This window comes from Ctenocephalides felis, unplaced genomic scaffold (assembly GCF_003426905.1).
Source record: "Ctenocephalides felis isolate EL2017-DRISC unplaced genomic scaffold, ASM342690v1 CF-g0.4_SCAFFOLD_03571, whole genome shotgun sequence".
Classification (NCBI taxonomy): domain Eukaryota; kingdom Metazoa; phylum Arthropoda; class Insecta; order Siphonaptera; family Pulicidae; genus Ctenocephalides; species Ctenocephalides felis.
This window is the reverse complement of record NW_020539725.1, coordinates 25,257,337-25,279,356: the sequence shown is the minus strand read 5'-3', so window position 1 is coordinate 25,279,356 and position 22,020 is coordinate 25,257,337. Positions and strand designations below refer to the sequence as shown.

Here is a 22,020-nt window from a genome sequence, read left to right as displayed (position 1 = left end):
GAAACAGTTTGTTATAAGTGATCTTACATTTTATAGAATTGTAATATTTTAAAATATATTTATGTAAATAAAAAATGTTAAAAAGTGTCAAAAACTAACTTTGTTTTATTGATTTGGCAAAACAGTAGCTTCTTTGTTATAAAAGTAGATCTTTTGCCATATCGTTGGATGATGAATGTATAAAATGTTCAAATATATCAAAATATATCAAATTGGAATGACTATTGCAAGAAAAAACATGTTACAATAACACGACAATCTTACACATTTTTCATATAATATTTTCGATAGGTTATTTCCGACTGCCTTACTATCATTTTACATCACCGATTTAATTATAGATACTTATTTGATACTTAGCAAATTATATTTAAATACTACTTATATTATTATAATTCCTGCAATTACTATAAATGATTTCATTGAATGGAAATTACATCCGAACACTATGTGATTCATGTAATAATATTAATAAATTATTATCAGCTTGGTTTTTTAGCTTCATTAAACTTCTGATCTGTAATCATATCAGCGCTATGGACTTCCCACTCTCCCTATATGATGAATCACACGAAATTCCTAATTATAATTATATAATATTTTAATTCCAAGTACAATCATATTGGTATCATGCAGCATCGATAAAGTATATCCTTTGAAAATTTAAAATAAAAATTTAATTAAAATTATCCATTAAAGTATGACTGTTTTATGAAGACTATAAATCCCATACAAGGAGCTTTCCTAGAATTGAGTTAAGTTCATGGACCCTTTTATTATAAATATCATAATCAATCATTGTTATATCATGCTACGCTAAAAGTAATTACATTTTGTTATACTTTATCACCAAAAAAATTAATACTTTGCTGGTTCTTTGAGATACTTACTTAAGAACATACATTGAGCAATTAATATTAGTAGAAGAAACTTATATCTTTTTGTTTTTTAATTGTACTATTAATAATTGTTATTAGAATACTTGGAATGGATGAATCCGTCAACTTAATATAATTCTTAGTAATCATTAACACTAAATTTATTTGATATAGTAAACGTTTGAATAAGAATAATGCATGTGTGTTACGTAGTTATGAAATTTATTAAAACTCTCCTTCGATAACTCAGATTGTTGGGAATTTGGGAATTTAACCCTTGTAGCTGTGGACTGTATTAAACACTGATTTGTTGATATATTATGTATTTGTTGCAGTTCTTATTACAATCACTGATTTGTCAATGATGAAAGAAGATATATTTATTTATTATTTATTACACATGTTGTCTGGCGGAATCTACTTTTAGAAGTGAACAATTAACCATATTAAACTATCCGCTACCTCCACCAGGGGTAGCAAGCATCTCGTGTAAAGCTCAATGCCATGAAGATTGTCACCTTCATGACCAATATAATAAAACGAAATTACGTCCGAACAAATAAGAATTAGAATAAGAAAAACTAGTTGGTACTGATGGTACTTACGTTTTTTATGGATGCATTAAGAACATCAGCTTCCTTTTATTAAATGAGTTAAAATTAAGGGACATCAGTATTATAGTAGAACTTAACCCATTCGCTGCCGAGCCTAGAAGAATCGTTGTAAAATTTAAAACATATTTATAAAAATAAATTACCTACTATCATTAATACCATACAGGTGTGTATATATAAGAGTTTGTATGTGTAGTGTAACTCTACCAATGACCAAATAATTTATAATCAATAATTCACACCCTAGGACGTGCGTACAGGTGATAAATGCCTAGCACTGGCGCCTGTTATTAATTACCATATGTTTATCTTTCATTTGTAATAATATTGGAATTTCGCAAATTAAACTTGGTCATACTTTCTAAAATACGTGCAAAGTATTGGATCATAGTGCACGTATAAAAGAGATAAATTGACCTAGCCAATTCTTATTACATCTGTATATATATATATATATATATATATATATATATATATATATATATATATATATAGCTTTATTACATGTGGAGTTCCAGACATGAATGAATTACGTCATAAACTTTATCTCTAATAGTAGAACATATTTCACAAATTTCTGTAATCATCGATATATATATATATATATATATATATATATATATATACATATATATACATGTATAGTATCTGATTGGTATATGTAACATGACGTATTATTCTTCACCGTCATAAAAATACTATCATGACAATTCAATAATGTCTTGTTCAATAATTCATTATCATGCTTATAAATCAAAACTCTTTTTATTTGTCTACCTGCCAAGAAAAAATAATTAAATGCATTCTTTATGCTTAAATTTAAAAATATTTATAATAAATAAAATCGCTATATTAAAATAAGTTTTTGCCCTTTTTGAATATTTAATTTAATTTGAATATCAGATATATACATAATTCCAGGCAATAGGAAATAATAATAAGCATATTTTTTATTAAAATAAAATTGTTTTAAAATTAATTTATTTGAATGCTCATTATAATTTAAGTCATTGCACCGTTATTGAAAATAAGAAAACTGATCTATAAAGTTTATCTTAATGTCTTATTGAATTACATGACTCACATTTGAACATGATAAAATCCAAGAATTTCTCAAAGTGTGAAATATTTAAAGCTTGACGTGTAAAATTGCTTTGAACTTGAAGAATATAAAATGCACAATGCCGAAGAAAGTATCTTCTTCAAACTTTTCATTGACTTAATACTTGATGCTTTTTCCCCAATAATAAACTTCAATGAGTATTCAACTATTTACAGGTATTTATAAATACCAATGACTGCCAAATGCTTAAAATTCCATTATATAATTATATTGGGTATAATTATAAATAAAAACAATAAAAAATTAAAATTTCCAACTCGTGTTTGAATGTTGAGGAGGAAAACAATTCAAAATACTTTTGAATGGACGTGAAAGTACATGGGGCAGTACATAAAATCTTTAAAATTAGTCTATAAGTTTTTATTGATTTCATTGTTCAAATTTTCATATAATAATGGAAATATTTCATTTGTACATTTACTAGCACATACTTTTAAAATCATGAAGTACTTAGAAGGGCATCATTAGGAAAGAAAGAATTAAATTTGCTTGATTCGACATGAAATTTATATGATAATAAGTGAGCCACTTAGAAAAAATTGAGTTATATCGATATTTGCAAATAAATATTTTTCTGTAATGTTATACATAAAATTTGGAATGATTATTTATGATAGAACACATCTTTAGTTCAAAATCAATTAAATAAATAACTTTTTTATTCATAAATTCAACACAAAATTCAAACCATTGTTTATATGTAGGTATTACTACATAAAATAAAAAAATGGGAAATGTAAAAACTTTACATACACTATATTTAAAAAATAATTTGAACTATATTTTTAAAATCGTAAGTTTGTAAGTTAACCAAAATTTGAAATTAAATTGGCACAAAATACGAAAATATTTGTCATACTAAAATAACTAATATTTTTGTTTCAAAGTATACATCTTATTAGATTTATTAACTTTTTGTAGAGTATTTATAATTGTTAATATCGAAAGTGAAAATTTTTGGATGTTTCAGGTTTTAAAGGTTTCTGTACATTTTGACATACCTTTAAAAAAAGATATACACGGATCAACCGATTTGAATGGTTAAAAAAATATTCGATTCCTATTGATAGGGAAATGTGCTGATTAGTAGAGAGATCTAAGCATCCGATTTGAATGACTTTGAATTCGAAAACTTTGTGCTTGTATTGACGAAACACTTTTGGGGAAATATTTTTGTTATTTTTTTTTTAATTTTCAAAAAATATTGTTTATACTAAATTTTGGTAAATTATGGCATTTGCCTTAAGGTACACCACTACTTAACATTTGTTTTAACTTTCTCTGGGTGATGAAAAAAATTATAGGCTTATACAAATTCTCTCAAAACTATGTTCAGAAAATATTATTATTCTGAGCCAATTTAAGAGATGACAAAAAATTGCTATAAATGTTAAACAAAGCAATTAGATGAGATATCAACTAAACAAAATGTTCAGTTTTGTTTATAAATGATTACAATTCCATATTTTCAACTTGTATTTCACAAGAATATTCACCGATATGCGAATTTGAACTTGTTTGTATACATTTTGACAAGTCGAACAATGATAAAAGATTTGATAATTCAAATGATATGCATTTTTCATAATATGAAATCATATCTTTGAATAAAATATAGATTTATTTAGCGTATGTCCTATATAGCATATGTCATCATGCGTGGTCAATTCTGTGCCATATGTGAAAAAAATGAATCCGCGTTTGCAATATCTGACATTGTGACGTCACACTGTCTAAATCTCTTCCAGGAAAAATGGTCATATATGTAAAAGTCGATAGGCAGAGGTTAATATATACTTGTATATATATATATATATATATATATATATATATATTTATATGTGTATATGTATTTTCTATGTATATTTGTGACGTGTATCTATTTACAATACCACTAATGATACGTTTTGCACATGTACGTACGCGTATCTGAAGAGAATCAAGGTATTTCACACATTACATAATTCATCGCTAACTTTTTGTTTAAATACCGATGTACTTATACAAAAGATTTATTCTGTTCATAGTCGGTGCATTGTGTGAACATCATCAAGCAAGTTGAACTCAATAAATAGGAAATAAATTCTTTCTTTGTTTTTGATTAAATAGTGCTTACGAGGATATAAGGATAATTTCAAGCAGATATTTTGTGTGAAAGTTGTGCTTTTCAAATTCAAGAACATTTTAGTAATAAATTAAACTAATAAAAAAGTTGCTAATATCTACTTCGGTTTTACTGCAATTTCTTGGATGCTACAAAATGAATTCTAAAATATTGTGTTTCATTATATTTCCACCTTTTTTCTGGCTAAAAGTCAACAAATAAATTACTACGGCAACTCAAGACTAATAAATCCTGGCCCATACAATTACCAGTATCCTCCTTTACCACCAAGGTTGCCGCCAATTAATTGTGAACCAATATATGCCACAGTTGATTTCTCATACTTAAGATTCATGCTGGATAAACTTGGTTACAAGTAGTTCCTAAGGATATCGTGAATCCTCAAAACTTCGGCCAATTGTGCAAGCTTCCAGAGGCGGTTTGATTCAGGAAGTGCTAATGTAGTGAAAGACGATCAGATTAGGTATCCTGGTGAACACCAAGAACAAGGGACAGTGAATTCCTTCCAGTTGCCTCAGGCTGAGACTATCAACAAACAGTCCAACCAGCAAGGTGGGTTGTCTGCAGAAGCAAATTTAGGTTCTATTGCTTTTGATCAAGGTCCAATTCAGAAGATTGGTAAACCAGGTTTTGCTCTACAAATTCCTGATAGTTTCAAAAGGCAGCAATTCAATTCAAAATTATTGTTACCCAACGCAAATGAAGATAATGATAAACCCGTATTTTATACAGAGGATTTGAACAAAGCATCTCCCAATTCGGAATTATCAAAAAATATGAAGTCACTTCTGTACAATACTGATAACGCAAAATCAAAGGATGACTCAATATATTTTCCCGATGACATTGTAATTGCAAAATTGGATGACAATGACGATAATCTCAGAAATTTTCATTCGACGACAGAAAAATCTACTGCTGGTGGATTTTATTATCCGGATCAACATATAAAACGGGTGGAATACGAAAATTCTAATGGGCATTTAAATAATTCAAATTTAAAATACACAATTTTTGATGATGAATTAACGACAACCACAATTAGAAATAATTTATTAAGACAAATTATTGATACTGGTTTTAATGCTCCTTTCTATGACGAAAATTGTCCGGAAGGTCACAAGCAAGATTCAAGGGGAATTTGCAGGCCTGTGTGGTGAAGAAAATTTTCTTGAAGTGATTAAAAGTTATTTATTTATATTTTATAGACTCAAAAATGTGATTATAACATAACTATAGGACTCTTTAAGGCAAATTATATTATTTATTATTAGTTATATGTATAGCATATTTATTCTACTGCCAGTATTACATCGCAAAGAATCACCTAGAAAATAGTATTTATTGTATTTATAGTTTTTTTATTATAATAAATGATTATTATTATATTATAAGAAGGTTAGTTATATTAACTGACTAGGATAGAATCTTGGTATCTAATTGTATTATATGTGATATAAATGTTTGAATAAAGTAATTTTTTACCATATAATGTAATTTTTAGTATTTGGTTCTTGTATGTATGATAGTACGAGCTATATGGAATTTTTAGGATTGCTTTTTAAAAATATATATGAAAGTACAATATTTTTTATTTACTCATATATATCAAGGTGCACACATATAATATGATAAAAAGTTTGAAATTAATTTTATCGAATAGAATCACAATAATAAAATATTACAAAATTGAAAGTCAACTCTAGACTTTGCAAGTCATTGCGTTTTATCATTTCCAAATAAATGAGCATATATATATATATATATATATATATATATATATATATATATGTTTGTACTAAAAAATTAGCACAATTTTACAAAATAAACTTTATAATAAAATGTGCTTACTCAAATATATAAGTAGTAGAGTATGAAAAGAGGCGTACCCTTGCTGTGTTTTTCCAATATATTTTTATATATAGGTATCCTAAATTTTGCAAAAATTATTATCCAAAAATAATATTGCTCATTTTGCTTAAAAGATATAATTTCCTACATAATACAATGATAATTTGTATCATATAATTAATTAACTAAGAAACTTTCAGTTCTTTGTATATAAACCTTTCTTTGTTCATGATATGATATTTGTTACAAAATTAAGAACAAAAATTTCGTAAAATAAGTAAATTTGATATGATATTGTATATAACATTAAAAACGACTTTTATCAAGATGGTATATATTACTATAGCATGTTTTAAATTTGAATTTTTGAGTTGTGGACGTGTGTACAAGACAAGGACTTACGGGTCAGCTAGTATATATATAAATATATATATATACATATATATATATATATATATATATATATGCTATATATATATTTATTTATTATACTAGTTATTATTAAAAATAATAAAATGACTCTTGCTTTATTAAAAATAATTTAATAAATTTTGGACCTCTTAAAGATTAGATGCTTTTATATAAAACATGTATATATACACATTTTTTCTTTATTATATATAAACATATATATAATATAGGAAAAACCTGTTGTCAGATCTTTGTTAAATCAAAGTACGTCTTTTAAATCAAAAGTGGAATATTTCTGGAATATTTTTTGGAATGAAACAATATAATATAATTTTTGTGCAAATAGTTTGTTTCGCATTTACTATTTGTAGAAACAATATGCAGAATTATTAAATACACACTTACACAAACTCATACACACTCTACTTATTATTTAAAACTTTAGTTACATTCATTTTAAATAAGAAAATTTTTATTATGATGTAAACATAAAAAGCTCAAAAATGCATAAAAGAAAGATATTCTCTTTAGAAAAGATATTTTAAAGTTTATATTTAAATGTTTTTGTTGATGACTGATCTTTTATTTGCAAATATAGTAGACGCTTTGATTGTCAGTACAAGACTTATATGTCCAACTCCTAGTTTATAGTAAAATTCTCAGTCAACAAAAATATTTTTAGATAAACATTTTCACTAAAATGTGTTCACAAGCCAAATGTAATTAGCAACTCAATCACATAAAAGCTGTTACTTAGAAATACGGATTTACTAAGTATACTTAAAATATATATAACGGATATTTCAGATCTAATAGCTCATACAATTTTTCCAAAATGATCAATATTTATATGAAGGATGAAGTTCAGATCAAAATTCAATCCTCTAAAAATGTTCAAGTAAAATATCTTGTAGCTAACCCTTATAATTATATATTTTGATACAATATATAATATAATAATAATTTATAAATGATATAAATGTAATTTTATTAATCAATCAAAGTATCACAAAATAGATATTATTCTAATAATATATTTTCATTGACTTTATATAGTTTAATATATTATATACGTGAAACTGCTCGACATATTCCAAGAATATCTTTGCTAAAACCTTTCGGGCATATTCCATTCAATGGAATATCCTTTAATCCTTCGTTGTTGTGAGTTAAATTTTTAGTATCGACATCTTTAATATTTTCTTGAACAACTTCTTTATCTCCTTCATATACTTCTCTAGGATCTAAATTCTTTCCCTCATCTAAAATATTATTTTTAGTTTTGTCAATATATTTCCTTCCAAAAACATCACCTTCGTTCTTGTTATCTGCGAAAATTCCTACAATGGCTGGTTTTTCAGTTGTTTTTGGTAAAAGATCTATTTTATTATCATTTTTATCTTGAACTTTTTTTGATTTATCTTTTTTGTTATCTGTAGTTTTGTGTTCTAGAACGCCTTGCGGTTTAGAAGTATCTTTATCCAAATATTGTTTCTTTGGATTTTTAGCATGTCCTGGATAATAATATTTTTCTTGTTCCTCGAACTTGGGTTTAGTCAATAATATACCAAAAGTTGGTACCGGATTTTTATTTATCACATTTGCTCCAAAATTGTTGTTTATAGCATAAGCAGAAGGTACATCTTGAAACTTTTTTATTGTTCCAAAATAGTTTTCAAGAGCTGCATCTTGCTCAATCTGTGGACTTGAATAGTCCCAATTTTGGTAATAATCATTGTCATTATCGTCTTCGATTACAGATTCAACTGGAGAATTATAATTTGATAATTCGTCTTCAGGACTATCAAATATTTTAGAATCTTCTAATTTATTATTTTCATCGTCAATATCCCACTTGTTAATTTCCTTAGGAGTTTCCAATGGTACCACATTTTCTTTATGACTAATAGGTATTACACTTGATAATAATTTTGATAGCAGAAGTCTTTTTTTATTTAAAATTAAATTTCCAAGTTTAGCAAAAAAGTGATTATTAAATAATCCTGGATAATTCTTAAATTGTTCATCACTTTTATCTGCTTGTTGATATTCTGTACCAAAATTATCTTTATCTAAATCTTTTTTATGTAACTCATATTTGAAAATCTTTGTAGGTTTTGATATGTAGAAGTCCTTAAGTATTTTGACACCATTTGGGAGTACAAAATCGTATGGGCTACTTTTATGAGCAAAAATGTAATCGTTATACAACTTGCCTGCAAATGATAAATTTGCAACTGCACATAATGTTAGAAAGGATAAAATTAAATTCATGTTTGCATATAGATTCACTTTTCGGAGTACACAAATTTCTTCAATGAAAACTAACACAATCTCATTAAACAGATTCAACAATTGATTGATTATTCAATAGATAGATTGTAATCAATTATTGTAAACATTCGTTGCTATCTCTTTTTATGTAAATTAAACAAACATCATCAACAACCGCGGAAATAACTAATTCCATTTAACTATTGATACAACAAATTATGAATTGATTTTATAAATACATTGCACAAACTAACTTGCACGGCATGTGATGTTCTTTATATATTTACGTTTCGTTGATTATCTGATTTAGAATTTCAATTAGTTTCAAACATGAAATAAATTCTTGTTGGGAAAAACGTTGTAAAGGATATATTGGTACGGTTTCATGTGTTCGTGTGTTCGTTTTCCCAAGGCGAAATAAGATTTCTATTGAAATCGGAAACGAACCTTGAAGAAAAATAACTTGTATACTTTTTGAACATGTTTCATATGTAGAGCATTGGATCTCAACCTATAATTTTCTGACCCAAAACCTAAATTTGTATTTAAAAATCCATAAACATAGGTTAAGGGATAATACCACTGTAAGAGCTTAAAAAATGAATTTTTTTATCATTTTTTGAGTGAAATTAACGTAAGGTAATAATTTTTTTTTAATTTTTAACAGCAATCAAAACCTTATAAGCTGTTGGGCTGAAACTTCTCCTTCCTTCGTATTCATAGATAGCAAAACCCAAGGGTTAATCCATGGTTTTATTATTACAATTTATATAATAGAGCTGACATTTAACATTTCATATTTAGCAATGCCGGGCAAGAGCTATTTTCACTTGGAAACATATTGCTATCTATATTTCCAAGTGAAAATTGGTGTCACTGCTGCCTGACAACAGGTTGCTCGAAGAGGGTATCGAATCCGGGACCTCTGAATCAAGTCTCGTCGCTCTTAATCGCTTACCTACGGGCGAGCCCTTAAATTACATCTGAATCATTTTCCAGATTGAACGTAGAATTTTTCAAATTCGGATATAGAAAAAAAAAACACTTGCACATGCTTATACCTAGAGAAATACGCAATGGATTTTAAAATAATTAGTGATTATTATGTGATGACAGGGAATTTGAACCAATGATAAAATTACTGTATCCCTTCAAAGAGTCGAGTGAATTAAAAAAACAATCACATTTTAATACTACTTGCATAATACTACTGTTCCACTGATATCAATCTCTTTTTTTTAATTCATTGCATAATTTATAACTATATATATTCGACATCTAGTAAATTTAAAGACAATATAGTTCATTCACATATGACAATGAAACTTGTGTTACTTCTTCTGCAAATACAAGATATCAATCAATAGAGATATCTATTTTTTACTTTGGACTAAAATTTGTTTCCATGTGAAAATAGAATTTCAAGTAAAAAATAAATGACACTAGTAGAAGTAGCCTGTGTTACTTATTCTTCAAATACAAGATATCAATCAATAGGGATATCTATAAACTTTTAAGTAAATATAGTTAACATATATTATCACTATTGGAAAGGACAACCACTGAATTGTCTTCTAATATAATAAACAGATATATTATTAATATTTGAAACGTTCATATATTGCTTTAAAGATGCCTCGTAGATCAGAAGCTTTTAATTTTGATTGCTGTTCAATAAAACAATAAAAAAATTGTGTTAATATTTTTTCGGAATTTATAAATTATATTAATATATACCTAAGGATAGTTAACTAACAGAGTTCCAAAAATTGGACTTGCTAAAAATATGGCCAAATTTTAACAAGATGTATGATCAATATTGTATTTGAAGACACCTTGGTATTTTTTTATAAATTGCCTTCATTTGAACATTTAAACTCACATGGCTAGTAAATAGTAAACGCTTTGAGATTTTTTTATATTCTATAATAATTTTTTCGATGATTTTTACTATATATTATGATTTCGAAAATTTGGTTTAACATCGCATAACAAATACTTAATTCATTTCTGGAAAAAAAAATCCAAATCATATATGTAACCAAGTATGCCACAGGATTCAAAAATTCCAATATAGTAGTATGAAAATTGGTGCTTCTCGAATTATTCCAATACTAACAGGTATTTATTAGTTTGTATAAATTTGATTTATGCGTCCATATAAAAGTCATAATTTTTATGCATTGTTTATTTTCCATAAAAAATCATTAGAATCAAATAATGCTAAGTTACCAAAATACAATTGTAAAAATGTTTTAGGTTAAAAACATTATGATAATATATTGACTCGTAAATTTAAAATTATGAAATTACATGATATGCAATTAAATTAATGACTAATTTTTAAGAAAATCAGTAAATGTTGCGGAAACCTTCGATAAATGTAAAGGCGAGGTATGCGTGATTTTTCGCACGCCCTCCCTGATGATTGCTTGAAGCGTGTTAATTCATTATTGGGATAAAGGTTAAAATTTATAGCTAATTCAGTTCATTTCATTTTATAATGAGAATACTGTTCTTTACTGATTTATTACAGGAATTAAAATGTTCCGACATTTCGATGTTTTCGTGTGAAAATAATAGTAGTTTAGGTACCTATATGCTTGTGATATTAATCAATTAATCACTACACATTTCATGTGATATGTGATAATTATTCAATTCCCAATGATCTCATAAATTTGTAAACGCTAACATTATTATTGTTATTATTATTATTATTATTATTATTATTATTATTATTATCTTACTATTTCTATTATTATTATTTTGTTATATTTTATTATTTTTCTAGTATTATTTTATTATTCAGAAATTTTATTTATATTATTTATTAATTTTATTTTTATTATTATTTGCTTATATTTTATATCAAATCATATTACTGATATTATTTTCATGTAAATTTTATCCTTTGCACTTTTACTTATTTAAATTTATGTTATTATTTAACAATATTACTAGATGTTAATAATTTAACAGTTGTAATACTTATTGAAATTAAAAAAAAAAATACGATAATTATTCATGAATTTGAATATTTTACAGAATATTTTATTAATTTTTATTTTTCGAGTCTCAAACTTGATCCATTGTCAATGTTAATTGCATACAAATGGCAAAAAAACATTAACAAAGTAGAATTAAAATTTAGCAACTATGAAGCTAAATACAATCCCATCTTATTAAATCATGATTTCAAGTACAATACCATCAGTTCGTTATATTTTCATAATTATATTTCAATTTTAGTTAATATTTACGCCTAATTCTCAATTTGTCATTATATTCACTTATTTAGCTTGCATACCATTTTATGTTTTCCTATGATACTAAAAAGTAGTAGTAAAATGAATAAACAGAATATTTTTATTGTATACATTACTAGGAGTATTTTCTAATCTTAATCAAAAATAGTTACATCATTTGCCTCTTATTGTTTATTTAAATGATTATAAACTATTTGTGCTTGATTGCTTCGCTTATCATCTTTTAACCAGATATCATCTTTGCTCAGAATCATCAAAATAGTTTTCGGTGTAATTATAGGCTTAAATGTTTTGAGATAGATTCAAAAACAATTATCTATGCAATTTTATGTGGTATGTGTGTATAAATAAACAGTAATTATTAGTTCAAATATTGACTCATAGTATTTATAGATTGCGGTCTGAAGCAATACTTATTTTGGTAATTGTAGGATTATGCAACAACGTATATGAACTCAGCTCAAAGATTGAAGATGGCTCAGAGATTTTAAAGTAATTTTGCTGATATATATATATATATATATATATATATATATATATATATAATCGTTTAAATATGAATTAGTAAGGAAGGAGAACTAATCTGATAAAATGTTTGAAAATTAAATTCAACAATGGATATCAAGATTATTGATAGTCTATTGATATCGTTATTGTTCACGTGTTGAAAATATTATTTAAATTTAGAATCATACGTATATGAGTATTAATTTTATTTTTCACAAAAAAGATTAAACAAGAAAACATATATGTATATATACATATTATTTCATTATTTAACAACCAATTTGTTGAAAAAAAATATTTAAAATTTAAAATTCTACACTATTGAGAGCCAACTAAAATATGTCTCATCATCCAGTAGTAAAAAAATGCGCTAAACAAATAAATAAAAAAAACTAACATTGTAAACAAAAATATTATACAATAAAAAATATACTTGAGTTTATTTCAAACTAACGTCTTTTTCTAACCGAAAATTGTAAAAATTTTGGAATCAAATTTTAGTTTGTTTTCTTAAACTACTTGTTACTGAAAAATCATTTTATTATAAATCGAATTGGAATTTTTTCAACATAATAAAAGCAAGTTGCTTAAAAAATTTAATGGATATTTAGTGCAAATTTATTCAGTTGAACACTTTTGTCATAAACTTAGATCTATAGAACATAATTTCTCTGTGAGAATTGGTAATTATTAGCTCTCCGTCTATATATTTTTCTATAACAATCAGAATTTTCGTTATCTAATCTAGTGTTTATATGAGGTACTAATATGACAGATAAAATCAAGAAGTTCTACCTGAGCGAAAACATCTTCAGGAATATTTTCACACTATTTTAGTCTCACAAAATCGTTCTTTGGCTGGTGACACTATGTTGGCCAAATGAAATTGTACTTTATATAGATTTTGCAAAGAATCTGTGGCTTAATATGGTTTAATTATAGTGAAAATTGTTAATATTTTAAATTGATTTGTTTTTAAATTTGTTTTTAATGTATTGTTGTTTTTAAAGTTATAGTTTACGCTCAATAAATTAAAAATCATGTGCAAGTTATTGAAGTTTGTGCATTAATGAGTTGGTTCAGAAGTCAATTAATCGTTTAAACTAAATTAAGGTAAATATTTCATTGAACCGTTGTTTCAGTAACTACATTATTGGCTTTCAACAATAATATAATTTAAATAATTCCAATTTTAATAAATAATTATTATATTCTTTTACAACTGTTATGTAAATCCTAATATTTAAATTGTAATATATCAGATATTATTTTCTATTATGATATAATAGATATATGTATACAACATTATATTCTTTAATAGTAACAATTAAACCAGAACAATTATACGAACATATATAGACAATAAAATAATTGGTATTATTTCGAAAATTACTAGAAATAAAATTCGTATTATTTCGGAAATATAGTCGTAAAGTTGGTGTAATTTTGAAATTACTGAAACAAGTAGAAAATATGTAACTGTAATCTACTATATTGTTTAAATCTAAAGTAAAAATAGCATGAAAAATATAAAATAATGAATTGGACATGTAGAATTTTGATTGCGGAAATATATCATATGTATCTAATTTAGAATATATATAATTTATAATTAATTTAAAAATATTTCATATTTTTTTAATCTCAATCGGTAAAATTTGAACATCCAAATAAATCCAGAAATTTGTTATCTCTTAATTTGTTTCCAATTTAAACAATTGTATACCGTCACTTTATTATTTCAATTAATCTCATTTTTGCAATATTCTCACACTGCATATGTGGAACTTCGAACTTTTAATCAAAATATTAAAACAATAATATTAGTCCAACATTTTAAACATAATTTCTGATAACAATTTCGTGTTTGCTATTTAAAATATTTTCAACATTGCAGAAATACAATGCATTTGCATACATTCACTAAAACAAAGCTAAGAGTGTATTTCTATTTTGTATTTTGCAGAGTGATGTCTCTCCTAACAATTCAGCCAGTGCTACTTAATTCCACAGACGATTATTTATTGAAAAAATTTAATGAAACGCAATTATCTTTCGAGTACAATTTAGTTTGTTTGTCATGTGCATCTCTGGGAATTGTTGGTGCTATATATCAGGTAAATGTAATTAATATTCAAAGTTTGTCAGCTAATGATAATTATTAATATAATTTTTAATACTTGTATAAATAATATCACAGTTTCACAAATATTGAACAATTTTTTTTAGTAAAAGCACTAAAAATGTATATTATTTTAAAATAGTATAAATTATCAAAGATTTCCATATACATCGAAATAGTTATATGTGAAATAATAAAACTCTCACGATCTGCAGGTATGCACTAATTTTTAAATTTTAAAATTCAAAAAAGAATTAAAAAAGTGTTAGTTGAAACAATAAGTGTTGAATCATGAACCCATATTAATCGACAATCAATACAATCTTTTATTTGATTTTGAAAATTTGAAAACTATTTATTGTGATTGTGAATCTCAAAGTTTGCCTCAAATGAATATTGACATACAATTTCGCATTAAACGGTATAAAACTTTTTTTGTTAATTTGCAATTTTCAGTCATTTTTAGACACCCTTCATTGTTAATCAAGTTCATTCTTTTTAGATATAGGGAACTTCATAAATTGTTCCTCTAGCATATAATACTGCTTACATCTTTTTATTAATATTTTCATTACCCTGTTCTTTAATTAAATTAATAGTATAGATGCAAATGATTTATTTTAAATAAAAAGCTAATAAACGTTATTTATTAAACTACTAATTAGAAAACCATAAAATCAGGGAAACTCAATTCCAACACTAGGTGTGATTTTCTTTTTTATTATCTAAAATAAAATTATTTATTAAATATTGCAATTATGATTAATTTTTCTGAATTTATTCTTAGATTTTACCAAGAAATTATACTCAGTTTAGAAGGTTTCAACTATGTAGGAGTAGACAAATCATAATATGGTTAGCAGTAGCAGACCTTATGGCAGCTTTAGGTAATTATTTAAAATATTTTTATTTTCTTCATTAATGATTCAACTCACAATAATTCATTAACACCGTAGGAAAATATACCCAAGAATGGATATTTATTACTAATTACAACAACTTAAAGTTTTCTAGCTACTATTTGTATTTGAATTTTTTTCAAAGTCACCAAAGATGTTATATTCTGATAATGAAGAAATTTTATGTATTTCTTCAAATCATTTTTGAATGAATTTTTAAAACAATTATTTTGTTTGCGCATTGATTTAAAACCTCTTTTATATCTATATTTCGTAAGATTTTGCTAAATCATAAATGATTTTCACCTATATACAGTGGCGTCGGAAGCAAATTTTTGATGGGTGGACTCGTTTTTTTTACTCATCAAAATTCATGGGTGGGCTCAAGCCCACACAACCCACACGTTTCCGACGCCACTGCCTATATATAATTTTTCATTAACTCGATAATTTATTTTCAGGTGTTTTTGCACGATCAATCGTATATCTCTTGCTGAGCAAGCAAATAAATAATCTAGACAACAACTACTACAGTATTTTATTTTCAATAGTTTCATCGGTAAGTAAATATATATTTTTTGTATAGAATTAGCTCATTTTACCATTAAAATATGAAAACATTTGCTGATTAGGACACGAATTTCAATTCCTCAATTTTAGAGAATTATGATTGTTGGAAAAAGTAAACTTGATGAAATGCGAGATAACTCAGCATTTATGGAAAATATTGCGATATTAATAAAACATAAATATAAATATTTAAAAATATTTACCTATAATTTAATTTTTTATTTTCAATTAGAATAGTGATTTTGCACAAGAAAAATTATAGTTCATAAAAATATCTTTCATTGGTCATAATTTTCAATAAAAGATATGTTATCAAAGTCATGAATAATTTAGTCTTATGGCATAGTCGAACTAATGAAATTCGAATATGTATCTTTATATTCGATATTACGTTGAGAATTTTCCAACCAGGCTGGATCATCCCACAAATTGGGCCAATCTGAGATACAGTGAGGATATATATGATGAATTTTTACTAAATAATGTGCCAAATTGGAATAAACGTAAAATTTACATCTGTTATTTATAAACGCTTGCTGTAAATGGCAGCAAAAAAATAGCTCTGGCTCTAAAGTTGTTTCACGTTTTACGAAATTCCGGAATGGACTATGAAGCTTATTCTGTTTCATTTATATAATGAAAAAAACGAAATAAAATCAAGTGGAGGTAAATAGTAAATATCGTGTATACTAATTAAAAATAATATAATAAGGTTTAAAAAATGATGGTCGGATGGTCCACTATGGTTAGCAACTCTTCATATATAGAAAGCTAATGATTATTATTGATTATTGTTTTTAGATCTGGGTCCAATACTTCTACACCTCGACATGGTTCTGGACGTTGGTGTACGCCCTGGATGTCAGAAGATCTTTGCGCAGTCAGCCACCAGCCGTCTTTCTTTCTCATGTGTTCTGCTGGTTGCTGCCTGCAGTGCTGACCTGCTCGTCCATGCTGACTCCGCACTACACTAATTATGAGTAAATATTTTATCAAAGTAAATAAAAATACTATATATATATATATATATATATATATCATCATTTGGCTGATTTTTCATTAAATATGTGGGAGTGGCTCCTTTCTTTCAACTCATTTCTTATAGAAACATTTAAAGGGGATTATATTCTTAGTGAACTAAATATATTTTTAGCAAATAATGTTAAATAATTGCTTGTGAAACATGAAGAAGTCAGAATAATTTTTACTTCTAATTTGCATTACATTTTAATTAACATTAATTGAACACTTATATTTTTTTTTGAACTGGGGAAAATATTGACCCTATGGGCACCTTTGCTGATAATTTAGATCGGTAATATTAACAATCTTCATATTATATGAAGAATTTCCTTTGTTAAATAATCATTAGTAGTTGTCACATTATTCAAACAAAATTTACATTCTGTAATTAACACTTTACATACATCAAAGTATGTAAAGGTATGGAAATGATGTGCAATAAAACATGCTTTTTGCAAGATATTCATTAAAAGAAATTATATACAATCAATTCCAATTGTATACTCTGTGAATTATCTGATTCATACAGCATAATTGTTTTTTAATTACTGCTTTTAATCCCTTGAGATTAAAGATACAAACGCAAAACCTGCCAATCTCTGCGTCATCGATTAAATCTGATAAAGAAGCGCAGACTATCTCAACTTTTAGTCATAGAAAATGTTATTTGCGTTATATCAATCAGTTCAATTTTCATGTACTATTTTAATATCTAATATTATGTTAAAAATTTCTTTTAGTTATACTGTTCGCAACGCCACAACATTTCTTGCAACTTATTTCCCAATAATGTTGATAATGCTGCTAAATCCTTTATTATATTATTTATCATCCAAGGAAGTATTTATATTACTCGTGCTGACAAACGGACAGGTAAAAAGAATTCATTAATTTGTTTTCATATTGTTTTGCACTTTTTATGCAGTTAAATTATTTCATAAATTGTTTTACTTGATATTCATACGTTAAATTGAAGTTATGTAATTTTATTTTTGCAGTTAATAAAAAAAAACTCATAGCATCAAAAATTTATTCAATGAACATTCATAAACTAAACTTATATAAATATTTATAACGTTGAAGATTATGTCATAGTTTGAGATTTAACCAGATTAACAATTATTATTCAAATTAAAAATTTATTATTTTTAAATATTTGCATACAGATTATTTGGATGTATTTTATGTATATTTTATTAGATAGAGTGATCAATTATACAATTCAAACAAGAATCAATTACATTGTTTTTTTTCACTCTTCATTCACACTTCTTAATTACACTTCATAATTATATTTCTTTTTCCAAAATAATTGGAGCGTAACTGTAGTTCAATTCAGTAAATAAAATCATTGAAAAAAATATTTTTTTAAATAAATTAAAACAAATTTGAGTACACAATTTTTTTGTTAATATGCCTATATAAAATATTGTTGAACTTCGTATATTGGTAAAATCAGTAGGAACCAATAATGTAATTATATATGCTTCTCTTTAATAAGAATTTATTTAGCCAGTTTTAAATTAGCCATATACATGATTTACATATATCAATGGTAATCTAAATTTATAATAATCTAAAAAATAATATGTTATAACATAACTGTATACTAACTATAGTTAGTATACAGTTATGCTTACGTGTATTAAAGATATTTATCTGTAGTCAATAATGCAACCAATACTTTTATTTTGTAAAGCTCACATTTTACCATTTATATACATTTATTCAATAATATATATTTTTTTATGTAATATGTATTTACCTTTGTTGATTAATATTACCGTTTTTAATTTACAAATTGCAGGTTACGAATAAAGAGCGCCATGCAAGTAACAGCGTTTCCTTAAAATTTCTAATAATGATAATGTCATTTTACGTTTGCTGGACGCCCAATATATTTAATGGCTTTCTCATATGGTTAGATGATTATATGGAGCTGCCTTACTTGATATATCTCATTATTTGGTATATGATGGCAGTTACCAACCCTTTGCAAGTAAGTTATTTAATGGTAGAACATGAAACAAATAACATTGTTTAGTAATTTTGATATATTGCAAGATCACGATTCGTAATAAGGACGATTTAAAATGATTTAATACAAAATTAGTGAATCAGATTGTTTGTCGATAAAATTAATATAGTAGATTAAGTACTTATTTATGTTGAAATATTATTCTATATAAGACTTTTCTATTCGTTTAGGCCGCTATAAATGCTGTTGTTTATAAGCAGAGGAGCGCCGAAGCCTCATTGTCTTTTCCTTGTTGCGCTAGCAAAGCAGATGAAGCTGTTGAAGGTAAGACCAATACTAATTTCCAGAGTAAAGCATTATATAGTTAATAATAATTTAGTAAGAATTTGGCATTTCATATGTGGGATTAAAATTGTATTATAATGGTTCATAGAATTACTTGTGCAGATTGCCATTCGATATATTAACCCTTTCGCTACGTGCGACATCAGCATGGAATAGCCAACATCTAGTGTGTCGACCATCATTGCTCCAATATTTATCACTTTGAATTAAATGATAGAAAATTTTATTTTGTTATTTCAACTTTCAGATCATTAGATATGTAATTACTAATTCTTAAATACCAATCATTGATTATGATTGGAAAATCTTAAAATATGCACGTTCAGTAGCACTACTGGATGGCTCGCTAACTTTTACAGCAGTTATTTAATATTAAAAAAATAAATATTAATATTTAAAAAAATGTTCATTAAAAAATAAACATAGTTTTTTCATTTAAAAATATTGCTAGATCACGATTTGTATCAAAAACGATTTAAAATGAATTCATACTAAATTAGTGAATTATCTTCTGCGAAAAGCAACTCGATCCGTAGCTATGAAATATTATGGTTATGAATTAAAACTAGCTGTAAGTGGAATTCTGTCTTAAGGCAATTAAGGCATCGTGCCTTGAGGCAAATTGCTGCAACTTCCCGTACCAAAAATTATTATTTTTTTAAAAACGATTAACATTTTTGAAAAAATTTTACTTCGAAAAATAAGATTTTTTAGAAATTTTAAATTGGACAAAAAATTACTTTTTTGAAAATAAAATTTTTTAAAAAAAAAAAAATTTTAAACAATTTTTTTTATAAAAATTTTTTTTTGGAAAAAATGTTATCTTCATTTTGATATATTTTGGAAGATCTGAACTTTTTTTCAAAGCAATCGTACTGCTTTAACTGCATAGAGACAAAATATAAAGCGCGTAAGCGCCGCGTCGCTGTCTAACAGAAAAACAATGGTACGGAACCCATAGGAATGTAAACAAAACTTATACTTATTGTAACAATCTCAATAAAATATCTGATAATTTGATATGCATATGTCTAATGTCTAATGATTATTGTTGACCGCCAAATGTTATTTTTTTTTAGTTTTTTTTACTAGATCTCCGAAACCGCTAGTCCTATCTTCATGAAAATTTGATCAAATCTTCATCTTGTTAATACAAGTAAAATGTTTTTTGAACTATACAAATCGAACGCTCCGTTCTCTTAAAAACTAAGTTACCGTTTTTGACCCTTTTTGCCCCATATCTTCGGAACGGCTAGAATGTTTTTTGAATTATTCAAATTGCTTTATCCGTGTTCCCGAAATCGTCGACGAAAATTTGTATCCGAACACACACACATGCACGCACACACACACATACACACACACATACATCAATTTTCTCCAAGGTATGCCAACATATTCAGAAACCTCTGAAACGTGAAGATATATAAAAATATTCATTTTCGATTTTTTGCGATTACTTACCCTATGGAAAGTTAATTATAAATAAATCAATTTATGATCTCCAGAACATTAACAATCGTCATTTCATTTCGAATCAAATTCCAAAAAAAAATAGTTGCCAAATTTACACAAAATTGAAAAAGTGCTCCCGCATAGTCACAGTCTAAACGCATTTGCAAATAATTCTGTGCGACATTTTCACTTATACTGTGCTCAGTTTGGCGGCATTTTCACATTTTTCAATAATTTTCACAAAATTGGAAAAGTGCTCCAGTACACAAACAGTCTAAACGCACTTGCGTAAACATTTCTACCAGAGTGGCGCTTAGACTGTGCTTAGCTGAATTTTTAGTCCAAAATTACAAAAAAAAAATTTTTGAAAAAAAATTAGAAACAAAAATTTTTTTTTTCCAAAATCAATTGTTTTGTTGAAAAAAGCAGAAAGTTCTTTGAATCATTTAAATCGGACGCTTAGTTCTCTCAAAAATAGCCATTTTTTTTAAATTTAGCTCTGTAACTCCGAAACCTCTGGGCCTACCTTTGCCAAAAACTAATCAGCACATCTCCCTATCAATAGGAATCGAATGT

At 26.0% G+C, this 22,020-nt stretch overlaps 1 protein-coding gene across 1 annotated transcript; it reads left to right on the top strand.

The window, feature by feature from the left end:
• The first annotated feature begins 13,960 nt into the window (after nucleotides 1–13,960).
• On the top strand, nucleotides 13,961–20,145 carry LOC113385835 (G-protein coupled receptor 143-like). The gene is made up of 9 exons (XM_026623665.1): nucleotides 13,961–14,165; nucleotides 15,019–15,169; nucleotides 15,962–16,061; nucleotides 16,535–16,632; nucleotides 17,445–17,623; nucleotides 18,407–18,539; nucleotides 19,474–19,665; nucleotides 19,875–19,968; nucleotides 20,078–20,145. Exons 2-9 carry the CDS (start codon nucleotides 15,023–15,025, stop codon nucleotides 20,143–20,145), a joined length of 1,011 nt encoding a protein of 336 aa, XP_026479450.1. The 5' UTR covers nucleotides 13,961–14,165; nucleotides 15,019–15,022.
• Nucleotides 20,146–22,020: the final 1,875 nt, after the last annotated feature.